Source organism: Myiozetetes cayanensis, unplaced genomic scaffold (assembly GCF_022539395.1).
Source record: "Myiozetetes cayanensis isolate MyiCay16 unplaced genomic scaffold, myiCay2020 scf12, whole genome shotgun sequence".
NCBI lineage: Eukaryota > Metazoa > Chordata > Aves > Passeriformes > Tyrannidae > Myiozetetes > Myiozetetes cayanensis.
In genome coordinates this window covers 30,163,535-30,183,866 of record NW_026086826.1, presented here as the reverse complement: position 1 = coordinate 30,183,866, position 20,332 = coordinate 30,163,535, and the positions used below count along the sequence as shown (strand labels likewise).

The window sequence follows — 20,332 nt, the reverse complement described above, 5'->3', positions numbered from 1 at the left end:
TTTCTGTGGACTTAATCCAATGGAATTAATTAGAGACTTCTGTTTGCTTAATGGAAATGAGACAAGACATAATTTATAGCCCTGTTGTGGCAGACAGGCTCTGGCTTTCTGTCCAGCACAAATCAAGGAAGGTGACTCTGGTGGAAGAATGGGAATGAAGAAGGGAAAGATATTTACACTGTTCAAGAAAGATGAACAGAGACTTGATAGAGAACCTGCCTTCAAAATGTAAGGTCATGGCTATTAAACCTGAGTCTTTTAATACTCCTTCATAGTGCTTATAAATTTCCTACAATCTTTGCTCCCAAGTAAAGAATTTATCCAAGATCACCATTGCTTTGCCACAGGGGAAGGAAAGGAGATGAAGTGCCCTGCTCCAGAGTAGCTCTTATCAGCCAGCCAGATGGCAAACAAGGTGCCAGAGTTTACAGGAAAGAGTCCAGTGTGGACCATCAATGCCAACACAGCCCAAACACCATTAAAACGTCATTGCTAAGGACTTGAGAGCCAAGGCACAGACAAAGTGTTCTACACAAGGACTTCTACAAGCAGAATGAATTATGGAAAACCCTTCCAAAAGGCAGCAAGGAAAAGCTATGGAATGAGTAGACTGGTGTGAGAATTACAGAGAACAAAAGGAACCTTCAATTGCAATACATATCTATATATAATTTAAATATATACACAATAAATGGCAATTCACTACATTGTGTTGGGGTTTTTTCACTCATAGGAAGAATTTTCTATTAAAAACCAAACAAGGGCTCAGATCCTTGCCTGGTGGTGTCCCTGGCTCAGGTGCTGTCCTGCACTGAGCTGTGCTAGTCTGGCCACAGAGGAACACTGGGTGATGCTGGATTTAAGGACATATTGTAGAATGATTTGTCTTTATGTGAAGAGAAAAAGGTCTTGTTCTTACTTCTAGGACTAACCTATTATTTCTACATTTCCTCCATTTTTGGTGCGGCAATCCAAGCCCCGTATTTTGCCCCCACCAAATCTAATATTTTCCCCTCTCAGGTGGTTTTCACGACACAGCTTTGTCAGAAGCAGAGTTTGAGGTTATGACATCAAGGCTTTGCAATATCCAGAATTAACAAATGCAGCCTTTCCTTTAGCCATTAGATCTTTAGATGAGACATGTGGAGTCCCTTACAACGGGGCAGGGATCAGCAGAAGAGCCACGGCAGGGGCAGGGACACCTCCAAAGCACCTGGCTTTGGAGGAACACACCACCTGGATGAAAAGCAAGAGGGCTTTCCAGGAGAGGGCTTTCCATGCATTAATTGGGAATGCTGTATTTTCTGCAGTGGGAGACAACAGGTATGCAGAACATCCAGAGCTCCCCAAGCATAACTTTATTCATTTTTTAAAAAACAAGGTGTTGTTAGAGAAGTGCTTTGTCAAAGAAGTGTTCTGGACATCTTACAAACACTGTTATGGGGGAAGGACAGTTGTCAAACCAGGAGATCCAAGATCCCAATGAACTTCATGTGCTGCCCATGTGCTAATGCTTCTGGTTCAGCTCCCAGTAACTCAGTCACCTGCCATCAACTCAGTCCCACTAGCCCCTTTGAATAACGTGTTCTTCAGAAATCAGTTAAGATTTAGCATAAGTTTCATTGGGAAGGATTGCAAAGTTTCTAGCAATTTGAAATTAAAGTATTTGAATGTCATACAAGTCTTTTCCACCATCACAGGAAATACTGTTGTCCAGAACAGTGGTGTTCTAATGATGTAAAATAATTTCATGTTGATTACTAAGCAAGAAGCACAGGAAAAAAACTTTTTTTTCCCGAAGGAGTGAGTTTGGACCATCAGAATGCAACTGGCCCAAAGGAGACGCTGCCTGAGCTCCTGGCCTAGACATGCTTCCCAAAATCCCAAATATGTTCCCTGTCTACATGAAGAGAACTAGGAACACTCATCTGCTAACTGTGCTGGGAGGAAGATGCTACTCTTGCTCTCTGACGTCTCATGGGTAGCTGATAATGAAAATTGATGGTGATTCATAAAGACATCTCCTTTCCTGAGAAAACTGGAACTGCAGCTTGCGTAATCCCGAGATTTACTTAATTAAGGAACATCCCAGCTATTTGATCATGGTTCCTGTCTCTTGTCTTCACCTCCCGCTCCCTCCCAGCTTTGCCTTTGATTACAGTGGCCCTGATAAGAAACTTCATTCACAAAGAAAGCAGGGAGTGGGAAGGCAGCACTGAGGTGTGGCTGGTGATTTAAAAACTGAAAGAAGGCAGTGGGAATGCCTCAGGGAAGTCGGGATTTTCCTGTTTGCTGCAAGCAAAGTGAGAAGCTGGGGAGGGCTCAGCTGCAGGGTGGGCACTGTGTATCTCAGAGATGTGTGTAGGTGAGGAACATACCTAGAGCTTTAATACCTCTGCCTGCTTCCAATAAGACCATTATTTTCAGTATTTTGAAGCACTCTCTGCTTGAAATCTCAGAATCATCCAATTTCAGTGTTTTGAAACAAAGATTCTGGAAAAATGACAGAGAAATGGGTAAATATTATGTGACGATTATCACAGACATTTGACTGGCAGGACAGTGCAGCTGTATCTAACATAATCTACAGGTTTCCTATTTCCTGACCAAGATGGCCTCTGAATCCGGAGGAAGCACACGGGGAAATTGCACAGGGAAGTGTATCGCTGCCTTCCAGGTGACCTTGGCACTTTAAATCAGGAAGCAAACACGGAGCCTCAGCCTTCACCCGGTCTGCGGATTATTTATGATGATCTTGCAGCAGCTCTCAGGCCCAGCCATGAATCAGGAACTCGCTGCACTACCTCACAAACAAACACATAACAAACAGGGCTTCAAATACCCCTCATTTATCAGCAGGGATGTTTTAAAATTACTTTCCCTGACAAGATAGGATTTATCGTGAAGAGCATGTGGATATTACTCATCCAGCTGGGAAAATGCTGTTCCCAAGGGGTTCCGAGGTGCTGGAACAGGTGGGATGGAGCTGGTGTTGCCTCACACACAGGGCAGGCTGCCAGGGAGAGTTCCCAGCATTAAGCATGGCATTTTTTGGTCAACCAGATATGACCCCTTGAACTATAGCCCAGAGCAGTGAAGGGGAGTCATGGCTGAGGGGGCGGTCGTGGCTGAGGGAGAGGTGTGGCTGAGGGAGTGACATGGCTGAGGGAGACTCATGGCTAAGGAGGTCATGGCTGAGGGGATGACACGGTTGAGGATGAGTCATGGCTGAGGATGAGTCATGGCTTAGGGGTGCCATGGCTGAGGGGTGCCATGGCTGAGGGAGTGCCATGGCTGAGGGGTGACATGGCTGAGGGGTGACATGGCTGAGGGGTGCCATGGCTGAGGGAGTGTCATGGCTAAGGAGATCATGGCTGAGGAGTGCCACGGCTGAGGGGTGCCATGGCTGAGGGGTGACATGGCTGAGGAGTGCCACGGCTGAGGGGGTCATGGCTGAGGGGTGCCATGGCTGAGGGAGTGCCATGGCTGAGGGGTGACATGGCTGAGGGGTGACATGGCTGAGGGGTGACATGGCTGAGGGGTGCCATGGCTGAGGGGTGTCATGGCTAAGGAGATCATGGCTGAGGGGTGCCATGGCTGAGGGGTGCCATGGCTGAGGAGTGCCATGGCTGAGGAGTGCCATGGCTGAGGAGTGACATGGCTGGGGGAGTGTCGTGGCTGAGGGGGTGTCGTGGCTGAGGGGGTGTCGTGGCTGAAGAACACAGGCAGCACCAGGTTTGAAAAACAAAGGTGACTGCGCCAGTTGCGCTCGAGGCTCAGCGCTGCGAGGAACGCCCGCGGCGGGGCCGGGTACCGGCAGAAACGGGCGCGGCGGGTCCGTCCCTCCCTCCTCCTCGTCAGCCCTCGCGGGCCCGGCCGTTGTCCCGCCGCCCCCGAGGCGGACCCGCCGTGGCCGCAGGGCCCTGGGCCGCGGAGGGAGGAGCGGCCACACTCGTTTCCCGGCCAAGCGGGGCCGATCGCCGCCCCAGTGCCGCCTCCTTCCCTCCCTCCGTCCCTCCCTCCCTCGCTCGCTTCCCGCCCCGCGCAGGCGAACGGTCCGAGGCGCAGCCTCTGCGTGTTCCCGCAGCTCCGTGGCCGCGCTTCCCGCTCCGCTCCCGCCGCCCTCCTCCTCCTCCTCCTCCCTCGGCAGCGCCGCGCCTTCCGCGCCCTCCCTGTTCTCGGCGGGCCGAGGCTGCCCCTACGAACCGGCTTCTCCCGCGGTCCGGAGGCTCCCAATATGGTCAGCGCCGTCTGCGCCCAGAGGCAGCAGGTAGGGCGGGCGGGCAGGGCCGTGCAGCCGCTCTTTGTTCGCCGCCGCGGAGCGGGCGGGGGCGGCGGCCCGGGCGGGCGCCCCGCGCTGAGGGAGCCGGAGGCGCTGAGGGAGCCGGAGGCGCTGCGGCCGCGCCGCTCTTTGTTGGGTGCTCGGGCCCGGCTCCTCGGGCCGCGGAGTTGCCGCGTGGGCACGGCCTGGAGGCCGCTCGGTCCCTGCGGGGGCAGCGGGGCTGTGGTGCGGCCCCGGCCGGCACTCCCCGCGCTGCCTCCCCCAGCGCCGCGGCAGGAACGGGGGGCAAGGATCGCGGAAGTCCCGGGCTTGCAGGAAAGAGGGGTGAAGAACGTGTGCTGACAGCTGCTTGGCAATGTCACGACCCTTCCCGTCATCTATACAGCGATAATACAGCGAAATGTGGGCTGTCAGCCCACGGTAGTGCTTCTGGGGAAAGCGGGTGAGGATGAACGACCAGGGGGTTTGTTGGGTTTTTGTTTGTTTAGGGGGGTGGGTGGAGGAAGTACAGTATTTTCTGCCTGTGTGCACCGATTTCCAGCAGCTTTGTGGAATTTTTCAGAGGCTCTACAAGGTAGAAAATACCTTTGCATTGGCACTGTCCCTGTTCCCTCACCCGGGATTCCCACGGACAATGAAACCTGGATCGGTTATGATTTTTATAGAGGATAGAAGAATGTTGACAAAGTGAGAGGCAGAGTTACTCCTAAGGAGATGAGTGGTGGTGGAGTAATGGAAACACAGCCTCATATCACTCTATTTATGTGGTTTGTGAAGGGAGGATTTTTTTTTCTTGTTTCCAGTGATGGGTGTGTAGACACCATATTTATTCTATTCTGTCAGGGAGCTGCAAAATAAGAAGCCAAGCAGGATGTGGTGCTTTGATGGTGAGATTGGATTAATTTTAGAAAGCAGATTTTCTAGCCACACGCCTGACTCCTGAGCGGAGGATACAACAGTCAGGGAATACTTTCCAGTTAGGAGACTGCTGTAAATAGATCTGATTTTGTTTTCCTCAGCTTGAGTTCTTAAGGAGCAGGAGATGCTAAGAAAGGCAAAAACTACCCAGAATGGGGGGGTGGGAGACCAGGAGGACACACAAACAAACCCCACTAATTTGGTTGTGTGACAGATGTTTGGAGAACTGTGGGAAGTGTCTGTTAGTGGGAAGAAGAAACCCATGAGGAGGGAGGGAGGAGGAAACAGCTCAGATTTTAGTAGAGTGGATGTGAGGCAGAAGGCGAAAAAAGAGATGTAGATAAAGACTATGACAACAATAAACTTCTAACGTGGGAAAGGAGAGGAAAGGCAGGAGCAGTGTGGAAAGGGGAGTAATGAGCAGTGCTGGGACTCGGAGGCGTGGGAGGCCAGTCCTGGAAGTGAGTGCTGAATGGGCAGCTGAGGTGTCAGAGCTGAGGGCTGTCGCTGGAACAGCAGTAACATTCAAGCAGAAAGCCTGCTGCTTATAAATTTTTAAAGTCTGCATGCATAATGTGTGTTTGGAAGAGCTCCCTAGGCTTGCTCTCTATAGAGGACAGTCCAAGTATTGCGTCCTCTGGGGTTGCATGTCAGAGATTTTGGAAAATGTCCACAGTACTCCATCCTTCCCCTTCAGTTCTTACTCAGGGATAGCAAATATTCCCTCCCTTCTCCTCACTGCTGGGGTGGGAGCACAACTGAGGTTGATTTGCAGTGAAATAGAACAATTTTGTCTACAAGTCATAATTATCAGTGAGACTAAATCTTCGTGGAAAACAACTGAGAAGTGAATAAGCAAAACAAATTGTTGTAAATTCTGAGTCTTACCTTAAATCACTGTCGTAAAGAAGTTGAGCTGTTTAGTGGTGTAAAATAGGTTGATACGTGTCTTGGTGACGTGGACCAGTACAAACTCAGAGATGAAAAGATTGTGTGTTTTTATCATAAATAAATACTAATATCTGAAAGAAATGTTTTGAGGACGTCTGGTTTTATCTTCTGATACAGGTAATGGCCTGTTGTACACAGTTGAAGGTGTGACCTACATTTCTTCTGAGCTGGGCTGTGACAAGCCAGAAAGCACCCACGGGGGTGTTACATTCCATTTTTGTTTCATTGTCCCAACAAGTGTCAATCAAGTGTCCATCATTATTTCTACAAGTATTGACTTTTAGTCAGCAGATGAACAAGTATCTTCCACAAGGCAGTGCTTCACTTGTGAGTTGAAGAGGTAATACCTCAATCTGACAAAAAAGTTTGTGCAAAATTGGTGCAGAGCACGGGCTTTATGTTTTTAGTGAAATACAGCACATGGAAAGTGGACTGTATTAAAGATGAGAGGTTAAAGAGATACCCCCTGTGTCGTCAGATCATGGGCAAGGTGCCTTTTGCCTCTGGGGCTTTCTCTTGGTACCTCACCAGAGATCACAGGTCCTGCAGGTGCCTCTGCAAGGGAGTCCTAGGGCACGGTAAGGGCTTTGAGATGCTCCAGTAATAATCTTGGGGAAGATTTTTTAAACGCTGGGATGTTTTCTGCAGTGAACAACTGTTTAAATAAAACATTGTGTTGTGCAGATTCCAAATTCTGAACCCAATTAAGAATTTAGAACGTATTAATTATTACATTTATTTGCTCTTGTAACCGAGCTAATCATATTCCAGCAGCATTTGCAAGATATATAAGAGGATAGTGAAGGATGAGGAGACTTACTGTCGTTATTTAGGTGAGTCTTCTTAAATGCCCCTTTAAGTACGCATCAGGGAAATGGGCAGATGAATTGAAAAGCAGGAAGTTTCTCCTCTGGCAGGCGGTGTGTGCAGCCAGTTCATCTCCCAGCGCGTTACAAGCCGTGACTCTGTCATGGTGCGGTGGTACACACATGTAGCAAAGGAAGGTGTCAGTCTGTGCCCCACATGAAGCGCTCAGGAAGCAGTTCTGCCAGCACAGCTGAGTTACGTGCAGCAGCTGCGCAGACGTTTGAGCGCTGGCATTGCTGTGCTTGGGAACGGCCGTGCCGTGGGAGCACACCGCGTGTTGGCCAGCACAGTGTGATCGACCCTCCATCGATGGGTAGTGTGTCACCACTGTCCACCCTCAGCATTAAGCAGAACAGAAAGCCGGAGCTCACACATCGCTCTCAGTTCTTTTTTTTGCTTCACTATAAAGTAAGTGCAGGGAACTCTCAACTAAGAGTTTTCTCAAGTGGAACGTGTTGTCCCCATTCCGGGATGCCAATTTTGTAGCTTTAAAGTGTTTAAAGAAGTGCATTTGGGTGGAGCTTGAAAAGTCATCGTGAAAAGTCATCAGAGGCACCAGGCTTTCCCTGGCTGGCAGTGATTTGGGAACATCACACTGGGCTTCAAATAAATTCAAAAGCCTGGAAAATTGTGACAAAAAGCCACACACAGTTCTTGCTGTGGTGAGCTAGAAGGGAGCATAAGCAAGGAGGTGGGGGAGGTAATGACAAAGAGATTAGATTTTTAAAATAATTGTAAGGAAGAAGTTTGTTTGCAGTGCCTGTCTATAACATTTAATGCAGAAAATGCAGCATTCTTGGCTTTTTAGTGAATTTTGGCACCGGCCAAAGTTTGGCTTTTGTTCTAGCAGTAGTGCACCAAAAAGAATGTGGAAAGTGATGAATCTGCTCAGGCTCTTTAATGCTATTTTGAGTAATAATATTAGCCATGACACACAAAACCAGCACTGAAACTCTGTGGCAGTAATTAAGACATTTGCAGATACTCAAATTGGACAATACTTTGAGGTGCACCGATGTGTATGTGTAGGTTTGACGTCACACACAGAGAACTGGGAGAGACAAATCTTCCATTTCAATCCGGAATTATTTGGGATGATCTTTTTAGGTCTTCAAGGTCACAAGAACAGAGGTGTAGCACTTGAATTATAAAGTTGATATGCTACAGCAGAATGTGACAAAACATGCCCAGAGATGTAAACTGAGCGAGGCTGGTGCTGGGATTGGGTTAGAGTTGTTTGGCTGTCCTGTAACTGGAAAGGTTTTGGTTGAGGTGAATCTCTGGGGAGTCAGGCTGTTGGACTCTGTTCTGAGCAGCTCTGAAACCTGCAGTGATTATGCCAGTTGTACCCACATGAGAAGTGTTGACTGCCAAATGCTTAATTAAATAATATTTGGTAAATAGAGCTTGGTTTCGATTTCAGACCTTGCCTGTAGGATTATAAAAAGAATACACCTTTAATCTTTGAGATTCCTTTTCCTAGAAAAGCAGGCTGACATTAAAGTAGAAGGTTATAGTCCCAGGGTCCTCCCGGCGTTCCAGGGTTCTCCCTTCCAGCTGGCTGGAGCTCTGGGGAAGGTGTTCCTTCCTTGGAGCGGGGGTGTGCCTGTTCCAGTAGCCAGACTACTGAATGTTGATTCTTCCTGCACGAGGTGTCTGCAGGGCTGCGGGGCTGGGACAGTTTCCCGTGGAGCTGGGATCTGGCGGATAATGCCCCCTGCCGCTCCCGGACCTGCCTCCCGCTGGAGCTGCTGCTCTGCCCAGGGAGCAGGGAGAGGCAGCTCCTGCCAAGGGACACCCGTGCGGCAGCACCAGCGTCACAGGCTTCTCTTCCTGCAACGAGGCGGCTTTTCTTAGGAAACCCGATTCCCAGCGTGGCATTTATTCTGGAGTTACAAATAGAGTTTTGGAGCTGGAGTGCCAGAGGTTTTCCTGAGGTGGCATCAGGGTCATGGAAAGTTCCAGAGTGGGTGTTTGTTGCTTGTTCCCTCCCCACTGCTCCTCCTCCTCCTCTTGTGCCCTCCCCGAAATTCCTGGCATAAAGAGCCCACGGAAGGTGGAATCCCAGCGCAGAGCTCGACCAGAACCCAACTAATTCTGGTCACAGACTTTTCACCGGGGAAAGCTGTCATCCAGATAGTGGTTTCTGAGTTTATAAATCCTTCTGGAAGTACCAGAGACTGGAGACATGCCCAGTCATTTCAGACATGTCCTTAATCCATCGTCAGACAATTTTAGGCATTCGGTAGAAGAAGGCTATAAGTAGATGAGCCCAGGAGAAGCCAAAGGTAGGAGGCTTGTGGATCGGGGTCTTTTCTAAAGTTCTGTTTTAAAACAGTATTTTTGTTGTGTTAGTTGCAAGTTACTCGTGCAAGCCAGGATGGTCTGGGATAGGATGTGCTGAAGGGCAGAGCTGGTAAGGAATTGTCTGAAAAAGGGATTCAGATCTTCTCGCTTTTTCTCTAAGCACTAATTTAGCCCTTTTCTGGTCTTTGGGGGTTTAACAAGTGGCTGATCTCTCATTAGGCACGAGAATGTGTTGGTGTCACTGTGGAATTTTTCAGGCTGTTTGCTTTTTGTGAGGAACAACTTGTTTGTGAACCAGAACTTGTTTGTTTGGGTCAGGAACTTGTACTTTGAGACAGCATGAAAGTTTTATCTGAAATACAGGGTAGCACTATCTATTGTCCTTACTTGATAACTTCTGCTTTATTGCAGGTTATGATGAATGATCATCACAGAAGAAATTCATGTCTATAGCTCATAAGGACTTCATTACATCACCTTCAAGCCTGATAGTTTTGGAATCCATATTGCAGCTGCTTTTGCATTTCACCAAACATCTCCCCAGAGCACGGACACTCAAGTGCTCTGTTCTAGCACAGTGATACCATTGGACTACTTTAAATTTGCAGTCATATATTTGTTAGGTGAGTTGATACCACTAACTGTGTCTACAGTAGTTATTACTTTAGATGAAATTCTGCAAATATAAACCCTTGCTGTCCTTTTTTTAATAAAACACAATAAATGGTAATAATCTTCGTAATTAAGAATATCGTTGCCGGTTTAGGGTCAAATGCTTGCAGTGGTAAGTGAAAATAAGTGGATTAATACCAGAATTATTTGGGGGGGGAGGCTTTGCTATTTCTGCTACTGATTTTTGCTCTCCACTTTTTTCTGGTTTGAGGTTTTCTCGTTTACTCTGATCTTCAGAATTTTCTTAACCCTTAGGTGGCAATACGAATTGTTGCTGGTAACATTGGTAGTACCCCACATATACTTTCCTCTGCAATTCTTGAGGAACCTATACTTTTGTGTATGTTAGCTGCTCAAACTTACAAATTCTTTTTTTTTTTTATTACTATTTTTAATTCATTAGGTGACCTCAGGGTAACGTTTTAGTATTCTTAATTAGCTTCCTATTTGGAAAGTGGACTTTCCCTGTAAGTGCCTAAGTAAAAGCAAATCAATTGAAGGAGCTACAAAATAGCTTCCAGATTAAAAAGTTAGTTTCCTGAAGTTATTTTTCCTGCCTTGGACCAGTTCCCCTGAGGTAGTGTGTTTATATATGGGTAAGATCTTCAGGGAAAGTTGTTTTAGCTTCAAGATGACTTAAAATCCACCGTCGTCATTTTGTTGGTCATAACGTTGTTTCATGATTTCCAGATGTTCTAAAATACTGAGTCATTACTCATAAAATTAAACCAAAAATATTTCTATTCTACTTCACCGGTTACTTTAAGTTCTTATTTTTCAATGTAGCTGTGCAAAAATTGCAGCTGACCAGTGTGACAGTGAATGGAAAATGGTGACGAGTAATGAGAGCTGGTGCTGAATCTCCCAAATAAGATCTTTATAGAGGGGAATGAAGCTTCTTGTGTAATCCAGGGGCTTCCATCTTGTTCCCATGGGGCTGGCAGAGGTCAGGGTATAGTTCTGAACCTGGCACCTCCCATGATGTGAATTAAGAATGGTGGCCTTGGTCTCTGAAAATCATGAACCCATTAATCTCCCTGAAGGTTTGTTTGCAAACAGGGTGTTAACTGTCCTCCTGCACTGAAGCTTAACATTGTGGCCATAACCTTTATGTCTTCTCCTTGCAGCCAAACCATCCCCAAAATGATTCCCAATGGATATTTGATGTTTGAAGATGAGAACTTCATCGAGTCCTCCGTTGCCAAACTCAATGCCTTACGGAAGAGCGGCCAGTTCTGCGACGTCCGCCTGCAGGTACCCGTGTCCTGTTCCCTGGAGGGGGACAGGGGGCGTCTCAGAGTCCAGTTTTCCTGAAAAATGTATACTTTAAAAAAAGAAATCAGAAACACTTTGAGAGAAGTGATGCTGACATTGTTTTCCAGCTGGAGACTATTGATTTGAAAAACCAATTTGATCTGTGGCAACCACCTGAACTGTGGCTTTCTCTTTATACTATTAAAATACAGATGTAATTCCAACAATTCCTTACCAGCATGTGGGCTTCCTGTTTGTGTTCTGACTGCAGGTGTGTGGCCATGAGATGCTGGCACACCGAGCTGTGCTGGCCTGCTGCAGCCCCTACCTGTTTGAAATCTTCAACACTGACAGCGACTGCCACGGAGTCTCCCATGTGAAATTCGATGATCTCAATCCAGAGGCTGTGGAAGTTCTCTTGAATTATGCCTACACTGCTCAGTAAGTAGTGTACACAGAAACCAGAGAGGGTAAGCTTTGGTTTGGAAAATCAATGATAATAAAGATAAATTTCTGTCTTTCAATAGGTTGAAAGCTGACAAAGAGCTGGTGAAAGATGTATACTCTGCAGCAAAGAGGTTGAAGATGGAGAGGGTTAAGCAGGTACAGTTCTCAGCTCCTGTGGAAGTCCCTTCTGCCTTCCCAGGCTGACAGCACTGTGCTTTTTGGTGTTAGTGAGGCAGAAAATGACTGTGTGTCAGTGGAAAGCTCCTGTAGAGGTGTCCTGGCACTGCGCTGATTTGGGTGCCAGCAGTGAGTGCTGCACTGTCACATCAGCAACTTCCAAATGTATCTGACTTTTTCATTTAATATGTGCATGTTCCTGTGGAAGGCAACGTGTCCTTTGCAGCTCTGGCACAGGGAGGGCAGCAGACAGTCACTGTCCTGCAGGCAGGAAACAGCTGTGGCTGTATGCTGGGGTGGATAATTTACATGCAGAAAACTTTGGTGTACTTGTGAACTAAGATGCAGCTTTTCCCTTCCCAGGTCTGTGGGGACTATTTGCTGTCCAAGATGGATGTGCAGAGCTGCATCTCCTACCGGAACTTTGCCAGTTCCATGGGAGACTCCCGTTTGTTGAACAAGATCGACGGCTACATACAGGAACACCTCGTGCAGATCTCAGAGCAGGAGGAATTTCTCAAACTCCCACGGCTAAAGGTTGGTTTGGCTTTGTAGAATTGCTTCTGGGATGGGATTTCTGCAGAGCAACCAGCAAGTACGGCTTCCTTTTTGGGGGAAGGGAAACTTGGTGTACCGGCTTCTGCCAGTTGCGGATCTGTGTAACATCCAAATGCTCTGAACCTTGAGTGTGGAGAGGACACACTGTCATCCTTTCCAAGTGCAGCAGGAGCAGTGCTTGGGCTAAACACTCAGCTCAGTTCCAGAGCCTGGAAGGCTCCTCGGAGGTAAAGTGAGAGTAGTGCTGACTGTGGGAAGTACAGCACGCTACAAATACCAGGGTAATTCCCAGGGAATAATCATGCTTTTCTCTTCTCCTTCAAGCTTGAAATAATGCTGGAAGACAATGTTGGCCTACCCAGCAATGGCAAATTGTACACAAAGGTAATCAACTGGGTACAGCGCAGCATCTGGGAGAACGGAGACAGCCTGGAAGATCTCATGGAAGAGGTTAGTCTTCAAGAAAATGGGATGAAACTTTTATTCTTCTATTAAACAAAAAAGCCATTATGAAGGATGATCCCTTTTTAATTTTTTAAATTTTTTTTTTTCACTTTTTGAACTATGACCCTAAAGAATTTAAATTTTACTGTAGGTACCCCTAAGCTGAGAAACTGGGGGGGTGTTCAGGTGAGCTGAATGAACTGTTCAGTCTGGTCTTCTGCTTTCCCTTTCCGCTCCCTGTTGCTGTATAGTGCCCTCAGAGTGGCGTGTATCTTGCTGTAGGTTTGGGGAGGTGGTAACTGAGGACTTGCCGTAGATTCTTGATGTTTTCCTTTTGCAGGTTTTGCTTGTAAATGCACAGTAGGTAAAAGCTTCTAATGGTTGTTCCTCCCCGTTGGTTTATCTCCCCATAGGTTTATTAACAAAACTAGGATACCAAGGCTGAAGAACCAAGAAGAACCTCCAGTGTATTGACACGTACAGAAGCAGCAGTCCTGCCCCAGTGCTCCTAAGAAAATCCGCTGTGGGCAGAGAGCGATGATGATGATTTAATGGTGTTTATTACTCCTTTTACAGGATACATTCTTTTGAAACTTGTGTGTTGTTAAATGGCTTTACTCATGAATACTGATAGTAGACGTAACCTGGGCAGTGTTTAATGGAAAAATTAGCGGGGAGGCCACATTTTTAATTGGCTACAGGCTTTGCCAAATCTCATGGAACGTCAGCATTTTCCAAGTTTGTTATTTCCAAGCATGAAGGGTCGTCAGAAACGCTTGTATAGGCAAAGGTACATGTTGATACTGTCGTATATTCTCAAGTGTGTATTTCCTCGTGGAGCAACTCATTTTGAAAGCTTTGATCATGTTAAAACTCAGATGCATTTCATTGAAACAGCTGCATCTGCTGTTCAGTGGTGGACAACAGTTCCCTCCAGAGCTTAAATTTGTGTTGTCTTCCCTCATTCCCATACCTTTCTTTTAGAGCCCCCTGTTGGCTTCTCTTGACATTTTTTGATGGAGATAAATATGTGTATTTTTCAAGCAAGAAAACTTGTGTGCAGGGATAAGGAAAAATGCTTTGCATGAGACTGTGAATTTGTGTAACTCTGCATATTAATGTGCCTTTTGCTTGTCTAATGTTTCTGTGCTGGAAAAAAACCAAACAGCAGAAGCCCGTGGAAAAGGAAGATGTCTCTCTCAAGCTGAGCAAGTGTGGACCCTCCACCCCTGTTTGAAGATTGCCACCATGACATCTGCTTCCTTTTAGTGGTGCCCCTGGGCGAGCTCAGCCGAGCCGAGGAGCAGGGTGTGCCTGGGGTGATGTGCCTGTAGCTGAGGAGCACTGACAGCAGCCACATGGGTGTTCTGTTGTTGTCTTTGCAGGTGCAAACGCTGTACTACTCAGCTGATCACAAGCTGCTTGATGGAAATCTGCTAGATGGACAGGCTGAGGTGTATGGCAGTGAGGATGACCACATTCAGTTTGTGCAGGTACAAATTGCAGACAGCCTCAGGTAACCCCAGGTAGGCTGGAGCAGTTTACAGCACACCTGAAGTCTCGTGTTGTGCCAGCAGAGAAAGCAGCAGCAGCAGCTGTCGTGGAGAAGCACAGCACGGGAAGGTATCATCTCTTTCAGAGCTGCTGGAGGCAGTGGTACAGTCTCAGCCTCTGGTTTTTTGGCAGACTGGGCCTTTGCAAAACCCAGTGCTCTGGGTTTGACTTCAAAATCAGTCTTGGCTGTTGGAAGAAAGAAGAGGCAGGCAAGCACTCAGCTGCAGGAAGTCAGCTGAGGCTTTGTAGAGTTATCCAGAGAGCGTAAAGAATCTCGGGCTGCTTGGCTTGCAGTGGGGAATGCTACTGGGAGATTCTGGCCCAGGGAGAGACTCCAGGTCCAAGTTGTAATCCTTCAGCTGCCAGCAGCCGTTCCTTTTGTGCAGCTGCAGTGCCAGCGTGGCTGCCAGATCTCCCTGAGCTAGACGTGTTTTGACTGGGTGCAGATCGGTCCTGTGCTTTTGGAAAGGGTTTCTTTCACTGTGTTCATTTTCTTTTTATTTCTAACCAGGTATAATCCTTCTCAACTCCTGAAAACCACACAGCTTAGCAAAACGGAGGCTGTCTAAGTACAAAGAATGGAAAGGGACTAACAGGTGTAAATTATCAGTTGTTTTACACACCTGAAGTTCGTTTAAATTCACTGAATTTGAAGCAAATGTATTGTAGTATTTTATAACATACTGATACAAAAAGTTTAGTTCTTGAAACTTTTAACTAATGTGTGTGCAAAACACCGTCCATCCCAGAACATGGATTTTAGAAATGAAAAGAGAGGAAAATGAAAAGCCAGCAAATTTTCCAGTCTCTTACTTGTTTTTAATAAGCCTTCGCAGACTTCTCCAGCTTTGGATACGGGTCCTGGTAATGCTCAGGAGTGGGGAGGCGAAGTTCAGAACAGTCATTGTCAGAAATAAGACCAGGAGGGAGTCCTCAGCTTTTTTCTAAATCCTTTCTGATAAGAAGAATCACCAACTTTAGACATTGTAAAGAGCTGAGATATCTAACGCCAGTCTGGAGAAAACTGTAACTTTGAAGTGTTTAAATTACAGCAGTTTGTATTTTCTGTTAGGGTCGAGGCAGTGCACAGATAAGAGCACAAGGGGTTAATTGGATGGGGATTCAGCAGGACCAAAAACGCTGGCCAGCAATGAGCTGATGTTCCCGGGGAGCTGAGTTTAGCAAGGCAGCTCCTCTGTGAGAGGTTATCTGCGCTAGGTGATGTGTTTCAGAAGGCCTGGGACAGTTTCCATGGAGATCAGGCTCCGGGGAACTCTGCAAGCATCACAGACTTGGGTGTGTGGTCACAAACTCTGCTGCTGAGCAGAACAGACAGCACAGCAACTTCTGGGCTGCAGAAAAAGCCTGAACCGCCCCAGCCAACTGTGCTGAAATGGGAAATTTGGAGGGTTTTCTTAATGGAGCAAAATAATATAAGCTACAGTATAAATTTAATTGAAGATGAAAAGAAAGCAGAAATCTCCTGTTACTGGGAAGTATCAAGGGAGTAAAATCCAAGAAACAGCTAATCTGAGCATAGAGAGGAACTGAGGCGAAATTAATTTGTCTTCAGGGAATGAAGAGAATAGTTAATTCACTTCCAACCAGCATTATATAATGAACTCCGGGTGCAGGAGCAGAGCTGTGAGAGAGGCTTCTCGTTGGTACTCGGTGGTGTCCCACTGCACGCAGCTCTTCCCCCGCATCTGTCAATCCTGTCGGCGAGGCAGGCTCTCGCAGGGATTGGAAATGGTTCCTGCTCCACCAGCAGCAGTGTAGAGCTGCAGTCCCAGGATGAGAGGAGTCCCAGGAGGAAGGTGCAGGGTGGTTTTTGGCTGTTGCTGGGTAGATGCTGTGCAGGAGGTGTGCTATGGACGCCGCTCTGCGGGGGTGGCGCTCAGATGTTCTCTGGAGCAGTGACGGAGTAGCTCAGGGAAGCAGAGGTAGCAGGAGGTGAGTCTGGCTAGGTTTCTGTAGCTGCCTTTTGATTTTGCAGAAGAAGCCACCACGTGAGAATGATCACAAGCAGATCAGTAGCAGCTCCTCTGGAAGTCTTTCTCCAAATGCTATTGTTCAGAGTCCTAAACACGAGTGGAAAATCATTGCTTCAGAGAAGACTTCGAGTGAGTAACGGGCAGGGCTTGTCTGACAGATGTGTCTGGTATCGTGTACCCACCACCTCCTGCTCCCCAGGGGTTTCCTCCAGCATCTCTGAGGAATGCAGAAGTGCTTTTCCTTACAAGTAATTGGTGGGATGTTTCTAATGTAACTGGGATCACATACATCTCAATTCCTTGTCTACAGGGCCATCCCAAATGCCGTGGTGTGCAGCAGTTACCCAGAAAATCCTAAGGAGATAGGCAGTCCCTACTTAATCAGCAGAGCTCTCTGCTCTGGGTGTGTGAGGAGACCCTACCAGCACATCCTTAGGTTGCTGTCTTACGTTCTTAGAGTACTATTTTAGTACCTAAAACTCATATTTTTCAGTAACTAACACTTTTTCTAACACTTGGAATACCAGTAACCAATAAAAAACCCAAGGAGATAAGGGGAGAAGCAGAACCAAAAGAGCCTCGTTGGCTTTCACTTTGGGTGACGCACGACTTGACTTACCTGGGTGGTCTCTCCTTCTCTCCCGGTGCCAGGTAACACGTACCTGTGTCTGGCTGTTTTGGACGGTGTGCTGTGTGTGATCTTCCTGCACGGCCGGAACAGCCCGCAGAGCTCCCCCTCGAGCACCCCCCGGCTGCTGAAGAGCCTGAGCTTTGAGCTGCAGCCCAGCAACGTGGTGGAGAAGCCCATGTCCCCCATGCAGTACGCGCGCTCAGGGCTGGGCACGGCCGAGCTCCACGGCAAACTCATCGCTGCAGGTCAGGGCACGGGCAGGGGGCTGGGGCATCCTCACCGCCCTGAGCGGCCCTTCGGCATCGCAGCACCCGGGCTGTGGGGCGGCGGTGCCACAAGAGCCTTTGCTTGCAGGTGGCTACAACCGGGAGGAGTGCCTGCGCACCGTGGAGTGCTACGACCCGCAGACCGACACCTGGACCTTCCTCGCGCCCATGAGGACGCCCAGGGCTCGGTTCCAGATGGCAGTGCTGATGGTGGGTGCACGCACAGGGCACGCTGACCGCCACGAGGCGTTCCTCTGCTTCCACGGGCGCTCCAGTGCTGAAGGGGGGGTGTGTTTGTTCCACTCAGGGGCAGCTCTACGTTGTGGGGGGGTCCAACGGCCACTCAGATAACCTGAGCTGTGGAGAGATGTACGAGCCAGAAATCGACGACTGGACTCCTGTCCCAGAGCTGAGGACCAACCGCTGCAATGCAGGTGAGGCCTCTGCAGCACAGGGGGCTGGGGGTGTTTTACATTCGCTCCCTTTTGCCTTACACGCTGTCCCTCATAAACAGGAGTGTGTGCCCTCAATGGAAAGCTGTACATCGTGGGTGGTTCCGATCCTTATGGCCAAAAGGGACTGAAGAACTGCGAGGTGTTTGATCCTGTAACAAAGTCCTGGACGAGCTGCGCTCCCCTGAACATCCGTAAGTTTACTGTGTAGTCAGGAGGGAGGGGGAGAAAAGGGCGACCACAGAAGTGCCCCAAAGCAAATCCCAGCCCAAAGCTTTCCTTTGCGCTGCTGTGGGATGTCGGTGCATGGCCGTGCTGGTGTTTGGTTGCAGGGAGACACCAGTCGGCCGTGTGTGAGCTGGGGGGGTTCCTGTACATCATCGGGGGCGCCGAGTCGTGGAACTGCCTCAACAGCGTGGAGCGGTACAACCCCGAGAACAACACCTGGACCCTGATAGCGCCCATGAACGTGGCGCGGCGCGGCGCCGGCGTGGCCGTGCGGGAAGGTGCGGAGCTGCCGGGGCTCTCTGGGAGGGGGCTGTCTCTGAGGGGGGCTCTCTTGTAGGGGCTGCTGCTGCAGGGCCTGAGCAGCCTCTGGGGCTTGCTGAATGTCGCCTGTTAGGCTGCGATGTGAGCAGAATACAAAGCTGTGTTCCTTCTCGGGGAGGACACGGTTCAGTAAGAACCTGGCCAAACCTTGTTTGGATAAGGAAAAGTAATCAGAGTTTTGGGGCATTCACCCCCTGCCCGCTCTTCCCAAAGCGCTTCAGAGCTGCACCCGTTTGTTTGCGCTGGGACTTGGCCCTTGCTCTGACCCAACCCGCCCTCAGCTGCCACGCTCGGGACCAAAGCCGGTGGAGCCTTGACTGAGGCCTCTGCCAGCCCCCCACGGTTCCCCCTCTGGGCCGCGTTCCCAGGAGGAGGCTGGGACACAGCGCCCACCCCTGCCCTGCTGGGACACAGCGCCCACCCCTGCCCTTCCTTTGCCAGGCAAGCTGTTCGTGGGCGGCGGCTTTGACGGCACGCACGCCGTGAACTGCGTGGAGATGTACGACCCCGCCCGCAACGAGTGGAGGATGATGGGCAGCATGACCACGGCCCGCAGCAACGCCGGCATCACCACCGTGGGCAACACCATCTACGCCGTGGGGGGCTTCGACGGCAACGACTTCCTCAACACGCTCGAAGTCTACAACCCCGAGTCCAACGAGTGGAGCCCCTACACGAAGATCTACAAGTTCTGAGTGAATTAAATCCCCTTTTCAAACTAACAGGCTTAGTGATGTAATTGCGTGTCAGTAGAGGTACACCTGTGAATAGGGGTGGGGAGGGCATAGACGTTGCCAACAGCAACGCAGAGCTTTTGCATATTGCATATTAATGTGCTGTACATATTTTGTTTTGGAAGGAATATTGAGATGAAGGGGGTTTTTGTGTATTTTAGAACTTTTGTTTTGGTTTTGTTTTAAAGATTTTGAAGATAAAGCAGGAGCAACTAGACTGGGCATATCATTTCAGGAGCTTACCCCAGTGTTTGTTCTGTCACTTTGCACATGAAATGGCTTCCTGGAGGTGTGTTCTCGGGGCAGGAAGGGTAAGGTTTGTGGGGGATAGCTGTTTTTTCTTTCTCATCAGGCCTTGGTTTCCTTCAGTAACTGGAACAATCTGTAACAAGAAGCCTTATTTAAATAGATATAATGGCTATTTTTTTTATTAAAAAAAAGCTGACATGCCTCTGCTAATACCTTATCTTTTACAATTGCCTTTTTATAACAGTTTTTATATACTCAGCAGAGTATTCTGTCTGTTGAAGTGCACATGGCAGTCAGTGGTTACTGGAACAAAGAGACAACCTTGGAGTTCACAGAGACTGAGCAGGACAGTGGACTCACCCCGTGTGGGAGCTTTGCCTCTGCTGCCGTAGTGTAAGTTAGTCTGCACCACCTTCCTTTGAGCTGCACAGGCTTTCTGAGACACCACAGCTGAGACTTCCTGGGGGGAGAACTCCTTTGGCTCCAGGTGTTTTGAGGATGCAGAGCGCTTTCTGTACAGCCATTTGTTACTCTGGGGGAGCTGATCTTTGTACCACAACTCGGGGAGGGGGGTTCTCGGGGGTTTTAAACTCTTGCCAGCTGGCAATGAAAATGTGTTGTAGTAACTGTCTTAAGTTTATTTTTCTAATATTCCAAGCTGGAAGTGTAATAGAACACGAATAACTTGATTTCCTACGTGCTCATAGTCCTGTTTTAGTTCACTCTCTCTATTCCTCTGGATCAGCTGTTGGGTTGGGATGACTCGGTGTCTAATGTGTAGTGCTGCACATCTAACTCTGGGTGCCAAACTAGCACTGACTGCTTGCTGCTGCTGCAAACACATTAAAGGTACCTTTTGGGAAACCCTCGCACCACAGGCGTGCCCTGAGCTCTCTGTGTGTCCTTTTCTTTGCAAACACAACCGTGGGATACTAAACAAGCCCCTCTGGATGGGTGCAGGGGGGCTCAGGGCTGAGCAACACCCCTCGAGTGGGACTGGGAGATTTCCCTGCTTCCAAGGCAGAG

The 20,332-nt window shown here is 48.5% G+C and overlaps 1 protein-coding gene across 2 annotated transcripts; it reads left to right on the top strand.

The window, feature by feature from the left end:
• The first annotated feature begins 4,049 nt into the window (after positions 1-4,049).
• On the top strand, positions 4,050-20,178 carry IVNS1ABP (influenza virus NS1A binding protein). 2 transcript variants are annotated; one of them, XM_050306619.1, is made up of 15 exons: positions 4,050-4,270; positions 9,737-9,948; positions 11,125-11,251; positions 11,523-11,692; positions 11,779-11,854; positions 12,239-12,412; positions 12,758-12,883; positions 14,263-14,370; positions 16,428-16,554; positions 17,077-17,301; positions 17,411-17,532; positions 17,630-17,756; positions 17,837-17,968; positions 18,107-18,280; positions 18,765-20,178. In XM_050306619.1, the coding sequence occupies exons 3-15, from the start codon at positions 11,141-11,143 to the stop codon at positions 19,016-19,018; spliced, it is 1,926 nt and encodes a 641-aa protein (XP_050162576.1). In that variant the 5' UTR covers positions 4,050-4,270; positions 9,737-9,948; positions 11,125-11,140; the 3' UTR covers positions 19,019-20,178. The 2 variants fall into 2 exon arrangements, with proteins under 2 accessions (XP_050162576.1, XP_050162577.1); XM_050306620.1 differs by lacking the exon at positions 4,050-4,270 and adding an exon at positions 9,080-9,306.
• Positions 20,179-20,332: the final 154 nt, after the last annotated feature.

Excerpts from the sequence above, each read along its gene's own strand:
- IVNS1ABP (XM_050306619.1), top strand. The coding sequence starts at position 11,141 with ATGATTCCCAATGGATATTTGATGTTTGAAGATGAGAACTTCATCGAG. Across the intron at positions 12,413-12,757 it reads TCAAACTCCCACGGCTAAAG|CTTGAAATAATGCTGGAAGA; the intron begins GTTGGTTTGGCT and ends TTCTCCTTCAAG. Across the intron at positions 17,302-17,410 it reads CGGCAAACTCATCGCTGCAG|GTGGCTACAACCGGGAGGAG; the intron begins GTCAGGGCACGG and ends CTTTGCTTGCAG.